Source organism: Notechis scutatus, chromosome 8 (genome assembly GCF_049901735.1).
Source record: "Notechis scutatus isolate UNSWTSFEM ecotype Mainland chromosome 8, rNotScu1.2, whole genome shotgun sequence".
NCBI classification, from domain to species: Eukaryota; Metazoa; Chordata; class Lepidosauria; order Squamata; family Elapidae; genus Notechis; species Notechis scutatus.
Genome location: NC_142016.1, coordinates 14,132,471 through 14,148,574, shown reverse-complemented (window position 1 = coordinate 14,148,574; position 16,104 = coordinate 14,132,471). Strand labels below are relative to the sequence as shown.

The 16,104-nt window shown below is 43.9% G+C and overlaps 2 protein-coding genes across 2 annotated transcripts; both read left to right on the top strand.

The window, feature by feature from the left end:
• The first annotated feature begins 1,351 nt into the window (after positions 1-1,351).
• Positions 1,352-7,702, top strand: RAB42 (RAB42, member RAS oncogene family). The gene is made up of 2 exons (XM_026676145.2): positions 1,352-1,711; positions 5,651-7,702. The coding sequence occupies exons 1-2, from the start codon at positions 1,401-1,403 to the stop codon at positions 6,066-6,068; spliced, it is 729 nt and encodes a 242-aa protein (XP_026531930.2). The 5' UTR covers positions 1,352-1,400; the 3' UTR covers positions 6,069-7,702.
• A 2,705-nt stretch (positions 7,703-10,407) lies between these two features.
• On the top strand, positions 10,408-15,622 carry LOC113417629 (ras-related protein Rab-39B-like). Its single transcript, XM_026676119.2, has 3 exons — positions 10,408-10,994; positions 13,966-14,498; positions 14,606-15,622. The coding sequence occupies exons 1-2, from the start codon at positions 10,774-10,776 to the stop codon at positions 14,387-14,389; spliced, it is 645 nt and encodes a 214-aa protein (XP_026531904.2). The 5' UTR covers positions 10,408-10,773; the 3' UTR covers positions 14,390-14,498; positions 14,606-15,622.
• The last annotated feature ends 482 nt before the right edge of the window (positions 15,623-16,104 follow it).

The following is a 16,104-nucleotide window of genomic DNA, read 5'->3' as shown; positions in this document are numbered from 1 at the left end:
AAAAGCAAGGCACCCCCCACCCACCCCATTGCTCAAGGACTTTTGTCCTATATGTGCAAAATAGATGGGAGTAAATTAGCAAAATACTAGGCGCTTGCTGACACATGACTTCAGGGCTGGGGGGCGGGAAGAGATTAGATAAGAGCTGGAGGCAACTAAGGAGAGCAGGGAAGGGTAAAGAAGACCTCCCACTTCACCTCCCACGGCTTCCTAGCCCTGTATGATATATCTCTGCTTTTGGAGATGAGGATTGGCTGTTTTGTAAGGAACCTCCAGAAAGGTCTTCCTTTGCAAATCTACAAATCTAGTTTTATCCGTTAATGCCTGGAAGAATGCATAGATAACAAAGTAAGTCTGATTTTTCAGGAGACTGGCATGCAAAGGAATGGGGAACCGGGAAAGCAGTCTGCACGCAGTATTGTCCTCAAGAGCTATGGGTGGGGATGTGATACAGGCAATTTGCAAAGGGGGGTGGGGGTGGGAGAAAACTGGTAGATTTCCCTTACCTCCTCCCTTGTTTTCTTTTAAAATTTGAGTGCTCCTAAAAACACATATTGATAGAAGTTCATACGTCCTCTGGAATCAACCAAGCCCAACTGCTCCTAGGTGGGACATCTGCCACCCTCTCTGGTGAACTTCATTTCTACAGAAGTAGAATCCACCGAGGTCTAAATCTGGTCTTTGAAAAACCAGGTTGATCTTGGAGAACAAGAATTCTACATTGTTCCACAACTGCAGCAATTCAAGGAGCTTGGAGATGGAGCTCACCCCATTCTTAAGGGGTCCTTAGAGGGGGCGTGCATAAGCGCACCAGTGTGCCTCCCATCCCTGTCTTACTGTCCCCATTTATCTGTATTTATTCCCTTTGTTCTGGTTTATGTTCATACCTATACTTGTTATCTTGTACAAGTTTGACAAACAAAAATAAAAAATAAATGACGTTCTGGAGAAGCCTGCTATGCTCATTATCCAAAACCATAGCTTTATGTATTTATATGTTCAATCATTGTCTCCACCCAACTCACAAACGTGATTTTCTGATTAAAATGGGACATCAAAGAAGAAGAAGGGGGAAAAAAAATCTAAAAATCTCACATAGTGTCCCAGGCAATCCATGCTTCTGCCTAACTATCCCTCCAAAACAGAAATCAGATCACCTCCTCCAGGCTTTGAAGGGGAATTGGGTGGGTGGAGCTGAGAGAGGAGGGGCCAGAGGTATCAAATGAAGGCTAAGAGGTGGGTTGGCTTTTCCTTGCTCCAGAGGAGATAGTAGCGGGGAGGGAGTCTTGAGGGTGGAGACCGCTCTATCTTCATCCTGTAGTAGAGGGTTCTTCTGCCAGTAGCAGAACTTTGTTGAGATCAGCCGAGGGAGGACAACATCAGGTTCTTCTCAAGGTCCCATGCTAAGAGTGCCCTCTCGTGCTCCCACTGTCAGCCGTTCCACCATGGAAGTGTCTACAGAGGCAAAATGGGGACTGATGCTGCCGGCCCACCCGCCCAGTGGCAACTGGCACTACCAGTTTCGGATCCTGCTGCTGGGGGATTCCACCGTGGGCAAAACATCTCTGCTGCGGAGATACACAGAGCGATGCTTCGTGCCAACCCCTTGTCCCACCGTGGGTGTAGAGTTCTACAGCAAGATGATGGAGCTGCCTCCAGGAATCAGGGTGAAGCTCCAGCTCTGGGACACAGCTGGTCAGGAGAGGTTCAGGTAAGGAGAACCCAGAAGGGCGCTAGAGAGTTCAAGATTGAAATATTCTAGCCAAAATGTTCCAGAGCAGGGGTATTTAAAGGTCAAAAACATTGGGCAAGCTGTAAGGGGGAACCCCATGCAAGAACTGAAGCTATATATTTATATATTTATGTGTGTGTGTGTCTGTGTGTGTCTGTGTCTCTGTGTCTGTGTCTCTGTGTGTCTCTGTGTGTGTCTGTGTGTATACACATAAACAAAATTATATGTATGTATAATTTTTATTAAACGCTTTCCAACAATTTACAACATATTAACACTTTCAACAATGTTACAGCATCGTCAACATTCATATTGATTTATTAGTTATTGTGTTATTTTTGGGCCTATTGTCTAACCAGATATACCAGGCGTCCCAGACCAAATAATACTCCATTTCACCTCTATCTTTTAACTCTGAGGTCAGCCTGTCCATCTCCACGCAGTCTAGAATCTTTCTTATCACTGTCGCCTCAAATGGTATATTTTCTTGTTTCCAATACTGTGCCTACACAATTCTGGCTGCAGTTATTATATGTAAAATGATATATTTGTCTGTCTTAGTATGATCTCCCTTTATCATTCCCAATAAAAACAGTTCATAGTGTTGAATTCTTACCTTGCTCCAAAAGTGAGAACCAGTATGATGCTGTTATGAAGGTGTTGGACTATATGAGCAAGGAAACATAGATTCTAGCCCCTCCCCCACCCACAGAAGGTTTTGAGGGAATAAGGTCTTAAGTTATTCTCTCAACTCCTACCTAATGGAGTTGTTGTTGGGAAAATGGGACAGGATTGTTATGAGCTTTTGGAGCAAGGGTCTTCAGACTTGGCAAGCTTAAGGGTTGCAGACTTCAACTCCCAGAATTCCCAAGCTAACATGATTGGAAGAGGAATTCTGGAAGTTGAAGTCTACAAGTCCTAAAACTGTCAAGTTTGAAGACCCCTGTCCTGGAGGAAAACTGATATAAACCTACCAAATAATAATTAAAAAAACAAAAACAAATTGGATGTTCCTGCTGAGGAACATAGAACAACAGAGTTGGAAGGGACTTTGGAGGTCATCTAGTCCAACCAGCTGCTTGAGCAGGAGAGTCTATTCCAAATATTAGCCTCTACCTAGGATTGCACTCACAGCCTCCTGGTTGTGGGGGGAGACCACAACTTCAGTTGACAAGCAACATCAGCAGGGGTGTAAGAGAAAAAGGTCTGGGAAATGGGTGACAGATTATGAGCAACCTTGCATCTGTTCCTTCAGAATCCAGGGTCCCTCAGCTATCAACCTCAGAAGGCACAAAATACCCGTGCAAGCAAATAAGCTGCAAACTTCTGCTTCTGAAGTTCTGATTTATAGACTTAGGGTTAAAAATATTGACCACAGAGCTTAGGAATCTTCACTCTTAAGAGCTGGCTGGGGTATTCTGGGAGTTGAGGTCCTCCAGGCTTAAAGTTGCCAAGGTTGGAGACCCCTGCTCTTAAGAGTTGCCCTAGCGTTTAGGTGGGGATCTAGATAACTTCCTTTTCTTCAAAAATGTGATAATCCAGCCACCTTCCCTTAGGCTTGGAAGCTCTGCTATTGTTAAGGAGGGAGATGGCCTCAAACTGCTGCTTTGGTTGTAAATTAATCCCCTTGGAATGACTTGGCCTTGAGAGCTGTCCCCATCCTCCTCCTCCTCCTCTTGATTACATCTGATATCTGTTATCTGAAGAGGTGTGGGGCAAGCAGCTGAAAGAAAGGGAGCCGGGGAGGGGTAGGGTGTGATTGAAGCGGAGTTTTCAAGGCTGATCGGGAGATAGAAGAAAAAAAAAAGAACACAATGTCGGAGCATCTTAAAGACATCCAATTTATTTTTCTTGCAAGTCTTCACAGACCTAACCTGTGTGATCAGCGTCTCAAAGTAATGGACTATGACCTGGTTAAGCTGATCTGATAATGAGTTAGTTGTTGCTCATTAAGGAGATCCATGATCCTGCTTGTGTTGGGAAACACTGGTGGGGCTGCCCCTTGGGAGATAAAAGGGGACATGTTTTGCTTTCATACACTTCTCATTGCTTCGGGTATATTTTTAGAAAAGGGGCAGGAATATTCTGCACTACAGGTAATCCTCAATTTACAGCCATTTTGTTTTCTCGAAGTTAAACAGCGCTGAAAACAGTGGCTGTTTGTGTATATCGTAGCATCCCCATGGCACGTGATCAAAATTCAGACTCTTGACAACTGGCTCAGATTTATAACGGTTCCCAGAGTCATGTGATCCCGTTGTGATCTTTTGGCAAGCAAAATCAATGGGGAAGCCGGATTCGCTTAACAACTGTGTTACTAGTTTAACAACGGCAGTGATTCCCTTAACTGTGGCAAGAAAAGTCGTAAAATGGGGCAAAACCAGTAGTGGGATTCAAATTTTTTTTACTACCAGTTCTGTGGGCGTGGCTTGGTGGGCGTGGCAGGGGAAGGATACTGCAAAATCCCCTTTCCCTCCCCAACCCACTAACCTGCTTTCCAGCTCCGTTCTCCTGTGCAGGGCAACCAAAGAAGATCCAGCCAATCAGCTGGGACTCAGGAGGCGGAGAATAGATGGGGGCGGGGCCAGTCAGAGGTGGCATTTGCTGGTTCTCTGAACTACTCAACATTTCCGCTACTGGTTCTTCAGAACTGGTCAGAGCTGGCTGAATACCACCTCTGGGCAAAACTCACTTAACAACTCTCTTGCTTTATTGTGGAAATTTTGGGCTCAATTGTGGTTGCAAATCGAGGACTATCTATACAAGATCCAGGCCAGGGACATTGTTCAAGAGGAAATTACTTTGCATGTCCAATGTCCCAAGTTCAGTGGCCTCCCCACTCCAAGATACTGTCCAGTTTCTATTACTTACTTTTCTTTTTATAACACACATACAGCAATTTTGGTAATATAATCTGGGTTAGTTACAAAGGGTACTGCTTATTGAACATATCTGAAGCAGGCAGTTTTAAGCATTATAAAACACTATCGGTTCTGTCTCCCATAATTCTTATGTAGAACTGGACTGGTGCTTACTTTCTGATTTCCAGCAAAAATGCTCCCTAACAAACAATGGTTATGGTTTGCTTAATGGCCTCCACCAAAAAGTTTGTAAAATCAGACGAGGTCACATGGTGACCTGCTTTACGACTGTCATGACTTACGGCTGAAATTACAGACTCAATTACAGTCATCAGTCAGGACTATCTGTATATCATCTCAATAGATTTCAACTATGTTTACATCTAAAATATAAATTGCTTTGCAAACACCACTCCAGACCAAGGTCAGTGGGCGCATGATGGATAGTAACAGTTAGTATTCAGACAAGTGCTTCAACAAATAGCTCTGATATCTTGTAGTAGTAGGATGTTTATCATAGGTCATAGACCCAGACAACATAAAAACCATAGCATAACAGACATAATAAACGTCTTAGGATAGCACCTAGTTTACATAGCTATCAGAAAAGCATCAGTTCTACAGGCTACAGTTATAAACTCAGCCACAAGAGTTACTTTAGGGCAGGGGTCCTCAAACTTGGCAACTTTAAGACTTCTGGACTAGCTGGCTGAGGAATTCTGGGAGCTGAAGTCCACAAGTCTTCAAGTTACCAAGTTTGGAGACCTCTGCTTTAGGGTGTTTACTTGCCAAGCAAAGTTGCACATAAAAACCCTAGAAAGAGATATTAGTAGTCTATCATGAATATCTTGTTATAGATTACAATGAAGATTAACGTCTGCTGGAATGATTCTGTCCTCTAGATCAGGGTTCTCCAAACTTGGCAACTTGAAGACTTGTGGACTTCCACAATCCTGAAGTCTTAAAGTTGCCAAGGTTAGAGAACTCTGCTCTAGATAACTCTGATATCTTGGATAAAAAAATAATAATGTTTCAATTTGGCATTTCCCTCCTTTAGGTGTATCACCAGGTCTTTCTACCGGAATGCGGTTGGTGTGCTGCTGATCTTTGACATGACCAACCGAAGGTCCTTTGAGAGCATCTTTGATTGGTACAATGAGGTGACCAATGTGATGGACAAAGTCATTTTCCTCCTCGTCGGCCACAAGTGTGATCTTGAGTCAATGAACAGGGTCACCCTGGAGGAAGCAGAGGGCTTGGCCACTTCTCTAGGCACATCTTTTATAGAAACATCTGCCAAAACTGACACCAACATAGACCTGGCTTTCGAGACCATCACCAATGCTATCTATGAGGCTCTGAGAAACAAAGAGTTCGACCTGCAGGAAGGCTGGGATGGCGTGAAAATCGTTTATAAGAGGAGAGCAAGCAGTCTGCAAAGGAAGAAGGCATCCAGAGAAGCATGCCAGTGTTAATTCAGTGAGAACTGGATGTTACAGGACACTGGTTACTCAAAATAGAATTCTTCCTTAGACGAAACACAGACTTAATCCATTGGGTTAATCCTTACCCAGGTGAGACCATCCACAACCTGTGACCTCCAACTCCTTTATTACATCCTCCGGAGCTCTTTCTAATCTCACCTCAGATCTTGTTTCCTGCTGAAAATCAATGACACATTTTTCTATTGTTTTTAGATATGAAAGAGATGGGCATTGTTTGTTTGTTTTTAAATTCTCAACTTAAAATATTATTTTAGCATCAACACTAAAAAGGTATCACGAATGAAGGCAAATATATGTGACCCGGAATAATGTTGCAGCCAGGATCCAACCTGGGTCGGTCACTGGAGGTTTACTCTTCCAAGTTTTCAGACTCGTGCGGTAGCCCATCCTCAGGGAACATCTTCCTCCCCAGAGGATGGACTCTAGTATGAGTCCAAAAGCTGGGAGGACTAACCCTCTCGTCCTGGTGACCGACTCACTTTGGATCCTAAAAAGAGATTTCCCCCTCTCCTCAGCCCACTTTCACACATTGCTATCCTGTTAATTGCAGTTCATAGTCCCAACCTGTACAGGTTTTTTGCCCGTTATCCTATATCCTCATTCATCCAGCTGCCAGCTTGGCTGATGGGAGATGGAAGGGATAAGTTATAAGAAGGATTGCCAGATAGACAGGTGTAGTTGTCAGGCCTGCCCTGACTTGGCCCTCTAGTTAAGAAAGACCCTCGACTCCATTGGCAGTGAGAGATGTACTTTTATTAAAAGCCAAGTGGTTTACAGTATAGCAAAGCCAGGACTGAAATTCATACGCCAAAACTCCTAGGTTAACGTCCCCCGTTCAGTTCCCTTCCTCCCTTGGTCTCTCATTGTCCAATTACATTTGAATAAATCGTTTTAGGAACGGTCTCTTCAACAGGCTGGTTGGTGAGCAGTTCCATGGCATTCCCAGGCTTTGACCTTGAGATGTTGTCTCTGGAAGGTAGGATGAGTAGTTAGTTCTTCCCCCCTCCCATCCAGCTCCCTCCTCCCCATAGTTCATGGCAGACTGGCAGCTGGTGAATGCGAAGCTCAAGCATATGATGGCGGTACTGACAGTAGTGCTCAGATGGCTTTAAGAAATGTCTGTTGAGCTAGGATGTGGAGTAAAGACGCCACACTAATCCCAGCACCACCATTGTGGAGTCTTCTTCTGGATTTTGAGGGTTAGAAACTGGTTCTTTCTATTAAAACACTCTGCTAGCTCCATTCAGTTGCCCTGACCCCACCCTGCGAGGGATTATGCGGTCGTTAAATGAAGATAATGATGATGAAACAGGTTCTTTCCATTATTCAGTAGAGAATCTTGTTGTGATGACCCAGGGTGGGATACAAAACAAAGAAAACAGGTGAAGCCCCTTTTATTCCTTCACTTTGCTTCCAAGCTCCTAATATTCTTGATAGAAGGCAAAAAACTCCCACACAAACAGTTACAAGAAGAAGGAAAAAAGCAACACAAACCAGGCAAGATAAGGGCTGGAGGACGTCCACAGATAACACACATTGGGAAGGATGCCAAACTCAGAGAGGAACCATAAACTAGAGATATTTCCACGCTTTGTTTCCAGCGTCCTCTTATTCAGTTGTCACAGCTGCAGCCCAGAGGAGGATCAAGGCCCTCTCCTCCTGAGAAGACCATGTTTCTCCCTTATCCTCTCCTCCCTGCGATCCCTAGGATGGATAGAGGATGGGCCTGGATCCTCCTCTGATTGCCCAGACGGCCTCTGCCCTTCCCCAGCCTCCTCCACAACCTCCGGAGCCACACTTCCACTCCCTGTTGGCTGTTCCTCCTCTCCCTCAGAGTCAGTCTCCACCAGGGGCAGGACACTTGTGTTTATCAAATGTTTTGAAACAGTCTTCGTTTCCACAATGTCACCTCCTTAACTTAAACTTAACTTTAAAAATAAATAAATCCTGAAAATATTTAATGTAAAAAAATGTTTACTTCCTTTTTTAAACAGTAATAATAATATATAATAATATGTATGGCTTTGTTTATTGTCATCATTTTCACTGGCCACTTTTGCATGCTGGGTAGCGCTCAAAGCACAATAAATATTCTCTTGGCGTGTAATTCTTGAAATGAAGGAAACAAGGGTTTAAAACATTGTTCTGCCTATTGCTGAAGGAAAAGTGATGCTTTCCCTGGGTTTGATAGTAAACAATAACCCTAACTCTAACAACAAAATAAAAATAACTTCCTGAGTTGAAATCCACTGGTGATCTGTTGGGGACCCATGCGTACAGCTTCCATGTGATTTGGAAGTGGGTTTCCTGCATTTTCTTGGAGTCGTTTGCTTGATTTTCGTAGTTTAGCCCACAGCATGTGGGTTTCCTAATGGTCTGTCAAAGTAATAATATGGACCATCCCTGCTTGCTTGCTTGCTAGATTAGCCAACATTGGCTTAAGTTTCCTTTTCTAGCTGAGCACCACACCTACCTCCTAGCTGACCCTCATTGCAGAAATAGCCGTTGGAAGCAACATTTACACATAAATATTTAAGTAAACTTGCACACAAATACAGACAGGTTTTATAAATTCTACTCCTTTTTTTTAACCTATGTGAGCTTATTGATAAAGTCTGTCATTTAAGGTTGATCCCTAAACTTTGCTCCCCATAAATAAGTCCCATACTGCATTCTAACCACTGCACCACCAGGTCTCCAAGATTTAATCCACACATTGCATTAAACAAGCTTATTTAGTCTTGGTGAGATGGTCCAGCAAAACAGGTAGTCTTCGACGTATGACCACAATGGAGCCCCAGCTTTCTGTTGTTAAGCAAAGCATCTGTTAAGTGATTTTTGCCCCATTTGACCACCTGCCTTGCCCCCGTTGTTAAGTGAATCACTGCAGTTGATAAGTTAGTAACCCAGTTGTGAAGTGAATCTGGCTTCTCCATCGATTTGGCTTGTTAGAAGGTCGCAAAAGGGGATCATGTGACCCCGGGACACAGCCACGGTCGTAAGTTTGAATCAGTGGCCAAGCATCTGAATTTTGATCTCCTGATCATGGGGATGCTTCAAAGGTCGTAACTTTGAAAAACGGTTATAAGTCACTTTTTTCAGTGCCGTAACTTTGGACGGTCGCTTAAATGAACTGTTGTAAGTCGAGGATGGCCTGTATTTTCTTTCTCACAGCCATGGCGCAAATATGTAGTGCCTTTTTAAAGGGGACATTGGCTTCCTGTAAACTGGCTTTCTCCGTGACTGCAATATACCAGATGTGCGCAAGGACACACATACATGTGCATCAACACACAGACAGAATTGCCTACTGATTAGGCAACCAAATGTTAGCCTAGCATGTTATTGTGTAAATCAGGGGTGTCCAACCTTGGCAACTTTAAGACTTGTGGACTTCAACTCCCAGAATTCCTCAGCCAGCAAAGCTGGCTGAGGAATTCTGGGAGTTGAAGTCCACAAGTCTTAAAGTTGCCAAGGTTGGACACCCCTGGTGTAAATTATTGTTCAGCTACATGGGGTCAGATTTTTTCAATTATTACCAGTTCTGTGGGCGTGGCTTGGCAGGGGAAAGATACTGCAAAATCTCCATTTCCTCCACACCAGAGATGGTATTCAGAAGGTTCTGGCCAGTTCTGCAGAACCAGTAGCGGAAATTTTGAGTAGTTCAGAGAACTGGCAAATAACCGCCTCTGCCTGGCCCCGTCCCCATCTATTCTCTGCCTCCCATCGAGTCCCAGCTGATTGGCTGGGTCTTCTTTTGTTGCCCTGCACAGGAGAACGGAGCTGGAAAGCAGGTTAGTGGAGTGGGAAGGGAGTGGAGATTTTACAGTATCCTTCCCCTGCCATGCCCACTAAGCCATGCCCACAGAACCGGTAGTAAAAAAAATTGAATCCCACCACTGCTCCCCACCCCACTAACCTGCTTTCCAGCTCCATTCTCCTGCGCAGGGCAACCAAAGAAGACCCAGCCGATCAGCTGGGACTTGGGAGGCGGAGAATAGATGGGGGCGGGGCCAGTCAGAGGTGGGATTTGCCGGTTCTTCAAACTGCTCAAAATTTCCGCTACCGGTTCTCCAGAACTGCTCAGAACTTGCTGAATTCCACCTCTGGGACACGTTGGCTGTGTTTGCACCACAGCCTCCTCTGAGTTTCAGGAGGCTTTCGTTTCCTCTTCTGCCTAAGGAGGCAAACTTTGATGCTCATTCCCCACAGAAGAGAAACCTTTGCAGAAGGCTGGAATGTAGGTGAAATGTGTTCTTGCTGGCCTGGCTTGGCCTTGAATAAACACGGCCCATTTTCAGGGAGGAGCAGGACAGGGAGAACTCACACATCCTGCCTGCCTTAGGAGCAGACTGCCTGCCTGCCTGCCTGCCCAAACATGGAATAAGAGCGCCAGAGCCTCAGGCGGTCGAAGGGAGAGCAACTGTGCTAATCTCAAACAAGTCTCAACCAGTTTCTTACCTGGGTTAGAACTCAGCTTTTTCCACTGCTTGGGACTCCAGGTCGAACACCGGATTGGAACGTATTTTGAGCTGGCATGAGCCTTCTTGCTCCGCTCCACTGGTGCGTCAACAGAGCCACACAGATCCAGGCACCCAAGAGATAGCAGCTTCCAGGGGTTCTCTCCCTCTCTCTCTCTCTCTCTCTGTCTCTCTCTCTCTCTGCCAGCCTCCCCATGGCTGTGGATTCTCCGTGGGACTATCAGTTCCGAATCATCATGCTGGGCGATTCCACGGTGGGGAAATCGTGTCTTCTGAAGCGCTACGCCGACGGGGTCTTTACGGAGTCCATGAACCAAACTGTGGGGGTGGACTTTTATGTCCACTTTCTGGAGATGGAGCCCAACCTGTGTGTCAAGCTGCAGTTTTGGGATACTGCGGGCCAAGAACGGTTCAGGTGAGTCAGGGGGAGGAAGGCTGGTCTTGGGATCTCTCAGCCAAAAGGTCAGGAGCCATGGACCTTTCCCCCCCAAGGCTTGGAAGATGCTGGTGAGATGAGTTGAGGGAGCCTGAAAATGATGGAAGGCTTAAGCTTTGCTTCCTTCCTTGTTTGGAGGAGTTTAAAAAACTTTAGATTCGCAGCATTGTTTTTAGTTAGAGTCTCATAGAGAATCAAAAGGAGAAGTGTTTCCCCTTTTGCCTTTGGGCATGCGAGAAGGGATAGGGAAGGAGAAAGGGGAAGAGAAAAGACGAAGAAGGGAAGATGGGAAGAAGCAAACAAGGAAAAAGAAGGAAAGAGGGGAAGGAAGAGGGAAGGAGAATGAAGAGGGAAGGATAAAGAAGAAAAGGAAGGAAGGAAGATTATAATGAGAATGAAGGAAGGTCTCAGGGAAGTCCTGCCTTAGCCCCCTGACACGAGCGACATCGAGCTGCCCATGCCTACCATGTCCACGTCCGCACACACCCCATGTCACCCCAGCCCTCCGAGGTCAAACACAGCCCTGATGTAGCCCTCATTTAAATTGAGTTTGACACCCATCATAGAGTGTGAAGACAGTCAGTGTAATGTGCAGGCAGTCCTTGCCTTACGACAACAATTGAACCCAAAATCGATGTTGCTAAGCAACTTGAGTTTTGCCCCATTTTACAATCTTTCTTGCAGTTGTTAAGTGAGTGACACGGTTGTTAAGTAAATCTGGCTTCCCCATTGACTTAGCTTGTTGGACGGTCGCAAAAGGGGGAAAACACACAACCTCTGGAGTCGGGATGCTGCAACTGTTATAAGTACATGCCAGTTGCCAAGTGCCTGAATTTTGATTGCATGACTGCGGGATGCTGCAATGGTTCTAAGTGTAGAAAAACAGCCACAATGTTTTCCAGTACCGTTGTCACTTCATACGGTCACGAAACGAATGGTTGCAAGTTGAGGACTAGCTGTATTGATGCTTTTTATTATGGGATGTGTTTCGGTGTTAGTTTTTTATAGTTGTTTTTATTGTGTGCCTGCCAGGGTCAATTTTTTGAGATAGATGTCTGTGTAAATGTGAGGAATGAGCAAACAAAGGAACAGATGGGATGCAGGAGGAAAAGAACAAGAAATAAAGAGCAATGCTATGATAAAGATCTTACTAACTGCAACTGTCTGGTGATTAGATGTTCCCAGGGAAAGAACAAAGCTATTTAGTCTCAGAGGAGCTAAAAGACTCTGCCTTTTTCTTCTCTCCCCTACAAGTAGTTTTTCATCTTCCAATCATTTATTCAGCAACCATTCAATGTTTACTACAGCACGGAAAAAAGGAACTTAAGGCTGGTCTCTGCACTTACAATCATCACATGATCGAACTTCCTGTACTTGACAATCGGCAAGACTCCAGCACACGCCACTGGAGTCACCTTATAGAAAACAAAAAGTAAAAAGGGCATTGCAACTGACCACAAGAAGATTAGTCAGAGTTGCTGTAATCTAAGAATCTCAGCACCCAGGTGAGACTGGGAACTGGTGTCCCTCCCTATAGATGATTCATGTGACCATAGAAAACTCCACCTTCCTTGTTACTTCACCTCGGTGCTCCAGGTGGGGTGTCAATGAGAAACTCTCAAGGATACAGAGAATGGCACTGTTGGAGGAAGTCTTCTACCACCACATCCAAAGGAACATAAAATATCAGAGCAATATTACACATTAATGGAGAATTTGAAAGCTTAGTTTAACTTGGCTAATTTGACTGAACATCTTAGTTCAGGGGTTTCAGAATTTTTTGGGTTTTGGAAGTTGTGCATTTTGTTTAAAAAGAATCTGGAATCCCTGATCAAGAAGTGCAGCCAAGTAATAGAAAATAGGGAATGAAACGAGACTTGGGCTTATTCTAATGTATTTATGCAAATGTATATATTAAAAGTTATTGGGATTTCACAAAAATAGATGCCCCAGAAAGTTCCTCCAAGTATTGTAACTATAAACAGTAAAGTACGTATTGCAAATACAAAATTAATGTTTACAAAGCACTAACATTAAATTGGAAATAAAATTAGAAAGTTAATGTTTTTGCCAAATAGAGCAGTCTTCGGTGACTGGGAAGCAATTACTTTCCTTAGGAAAGATAGAAATGGAATATCCTGGCTCCATTTGGGTGAAAGAGATAGATTTGTCCTTGGTTTCTTGTTGAATTTTAATATAGCTTGGAAAACCCTATTCTAATTCCTTGTGTGTCTGATCACACTTAGCCAATAAAGAGTTGAGTTGAGTTGAGTTGAGTTGAGTTGAGTTGAGTTCTATTCTATTCTATTCTATTCTATTCTATTCTATTCTATTCTTGTTGCTAGTCACGGTCGTGTCTGACCCATCATGACCCTATGGACAATGTTCCTCCAGGCCTTCCTGTCCTCTACCATCCCCCAGAGTCCATTTAGGCTCACGCCGACTGCTTCAGTGACTCCGTCCAGCCACCTCCTTCTCTGCCGTCCCCTTCTTCTATTGCCCTCAATCGTTCCCAGCATTAGGCTCTTCTCCAGGGAGTCCTTCTCATTAAGTGGCCAAAGTCTTTGAGTTTCATCTTCAGGATCTGGCCTTCTAAAGAGCAATCAGGGTTAATCTCCTCTAGGACTGACCAGTTGGATGGCCTTGCAGTCCAAGGGACTCGCAGGAGTCTTCTCCAGCACCGGAGTTCAAAGGCCTCCAGTCTTTGGTGCTTAGCCTTTCTTATGGTCCAACTTTCATAGCCATACATTGCAACTGGGAAAACCATAGCCTTGACTATACACACTTTTGTTGGCAGAGTGATGCCTCTGCTTTTTAGTGTGCTGTCTAGATTTGCCATAGCTTTCCTCTCCAAGACTAGACTAGACTATTTTCTAATTCTATTCTATATTTTATTTCTTTCTGGCTTCTTGCAATATTTTCATGCTCAACAAATCTTTCTGTGATGTAGATCAGTGACACGTTCCTACTACCGTAACGCAGCCGGGGGAGTCCTGATGTTTGACCTAACCAACCGGGCATCATTTGAGAACATCAGGATCTGGCACCAGGAAGTGGTGGACACAGTCAAACCTCACCGCCCAGTTTTCGTGCTGGTGGGGAACAAGAGTGACCTGGAGGCTGAACGGAAGGTGGGACAAAAGGAAGCTGAGAAACTGGCGGTTTCCTTTGAAGCAAAGTATATCGAGACTTCGGCGAAAAGCAGCAGCAACGTGGAGGCAGTTTTCCAAATGTTATCTCTGGGCATCTACAAGGCCTTGAAAAGTGGGGTGATGAAACCTGGTCCACAGTGGGATGGAGTGAAAACCAAACTGCCATCGCCGGTTCACTCTGAGGTTTCCACTCAGGATAAGAGAAAGAAATGTTCTTGCTAGCTGAAGACAAGAGCCACTGTGCAACGTTCTTGTGTTAACGATTTTGCAAAAGAATTTACACATTGTGCTACACTGTGGGTTGTGAAGCCATGATTCATTGAGTAAGCCACTATGGTTTAAGTCAGGGGTGTCCAACCTTGGCAACTTTAAGACTTGCTGGCTGAGGAATTCTGGGAGTTGAAGTCCACAAGTCTTAAAGTTGCCAAGGTTGGACACCCCTGGTTTAAGTACACACAATCTGCAGAGTCCTTAAATATGATTTATATGTGCACTATGGGGTTTGCAGAGCACAGAAAATTTCTCAAAGCAAATTTTGTAAGCCTACTTTGTGGGCACTAATCTTGAAGACTCCATCACAGAGGCCTACGGTCTCATTTATTCTTGCAAGTCAAGTAAAAAAAAAAAGCGTTCAAGTGTAGCTGCCAAGCTAGGGTTGAACTCATGAAGAATCAAGCTGAGGATACCTGTGGATCAAGGTAACTTATTTGGTGTGGCGGCTGTGTGCAGTGGTGGGTTTTAAATTTTTTTACCCCTGGTTCTGTGAGCATGGCTTTGCGTGTGTGGAGGGACCTTCTCCTGCAATCCTGCACTCTCCTTGTCTTCGACAGCTGACGCGCGCGGCAATCCGCTGTGTCGTGTGAAGCAGCTTAGCTTCAAAACCAGGAAATAAAGATCGGAATAGAGCCAGGTCGGATGGAACGGCCTAGCAGCTGACTATTGGAGTGAACCGACTCGCTCACAGATGATCCTGGGAACTACCTGTATTTAGTATTTTTTTTAGTATTTATTTGATTTGTCAATCGCTTACAAGATACAGGTATAAGAATAAATATACTGTAGTTTTGAATACATGAGATATAAGAAAAATAAAAAAACAATAGGACAGGGACAGTAGGCACAATTGGTGTGCTTATGCACGCCCCCTACAGGCCACTGGGCTGTAGACAACTTTCCATACACATCTCTTAACACTTAAACAAGGATTCATGGATTGTCAGAACTCAGCTTGTCTTTCCTTGGCAGTTACCTCTCACACTTCTAGCTACTCACTGCACTTCACATGAGAGCTGTTATGTAGAGAATCATTTACTCTTGCAGGATCTACATCTCGGGACTTTAAAAAAAAAAGGATTATTAAAAGTGTTTCCATAAATTACTTAGTGGTAAGGAAAGGTCCTTTCCCAATCTACCCATTGTCACTGAAGCAGTGGGGATGATACAGAATCTTTTTTTTTTTTTAAATTAAGATAAAAATTGATACAGGCTAATATAAGAAAAGAGAAAGCTAATGCAAGAAAAGGAAAATTGTAAAAGAAAAATAGAAAAGAAAAAAAGATACGAGGTGACTTCCATTCTTTGTAGCAGTTAAAAATACAATAATAAATTTACCTTTTTCTATTAAGATACATATGTATTATTAGCCTTTTGTATTTATTGTTGAAAATCTTGTACTTATTCTATATACCTTCTCAATGTATACCTCTGATTCCTCATCTCAATCAAAAAAAATTGCTAAAGTTTGAATAACCTTTTCTGTAATATCTTCACCAAAATACTCTGGAATTACTCTAAATCTCGAACAAAATTCCTTCAGTTCCAGGAAACCAGACTTATTCTTGTTAGGGATATTTAAAAAGAAATGTGGGAAAAATATAAAATATATAATATTACACATTTTAACGGCTGCTAGAATTGCCTACGTTCAATGTTGGAAG

Coding starts and splice junctions, on each gene's coding strand:
- LOC113417629 (XM_026676119.2), top strand. CDS start 10,774: ATGGCTGTGGATTCTCCGTGGGACTATCAGTTCCGAATCATCATGCTG. Junction 10,995..13,965: donor GCGGGCCAAGAACGGTTCAG/GTGAGTCAGGGG, acceptor TCTGTGATGTAG/ATCAGTGACACGTTCCTACT.
- RAB42 (XM_026676145.2), top strand. CDS start 1,401: ATGCTAAGAGTGCCCTCTCGTGCTCCCACTGTCAGCCGTTCCACCATG. Junction 1,712..5,650: donor GCTGGTCAGGAGAGGTTCAG/GTAAGGAGAACC, acceptor TCCCTCCTTTAG/GTGTATCACCAGGTCTTTCT.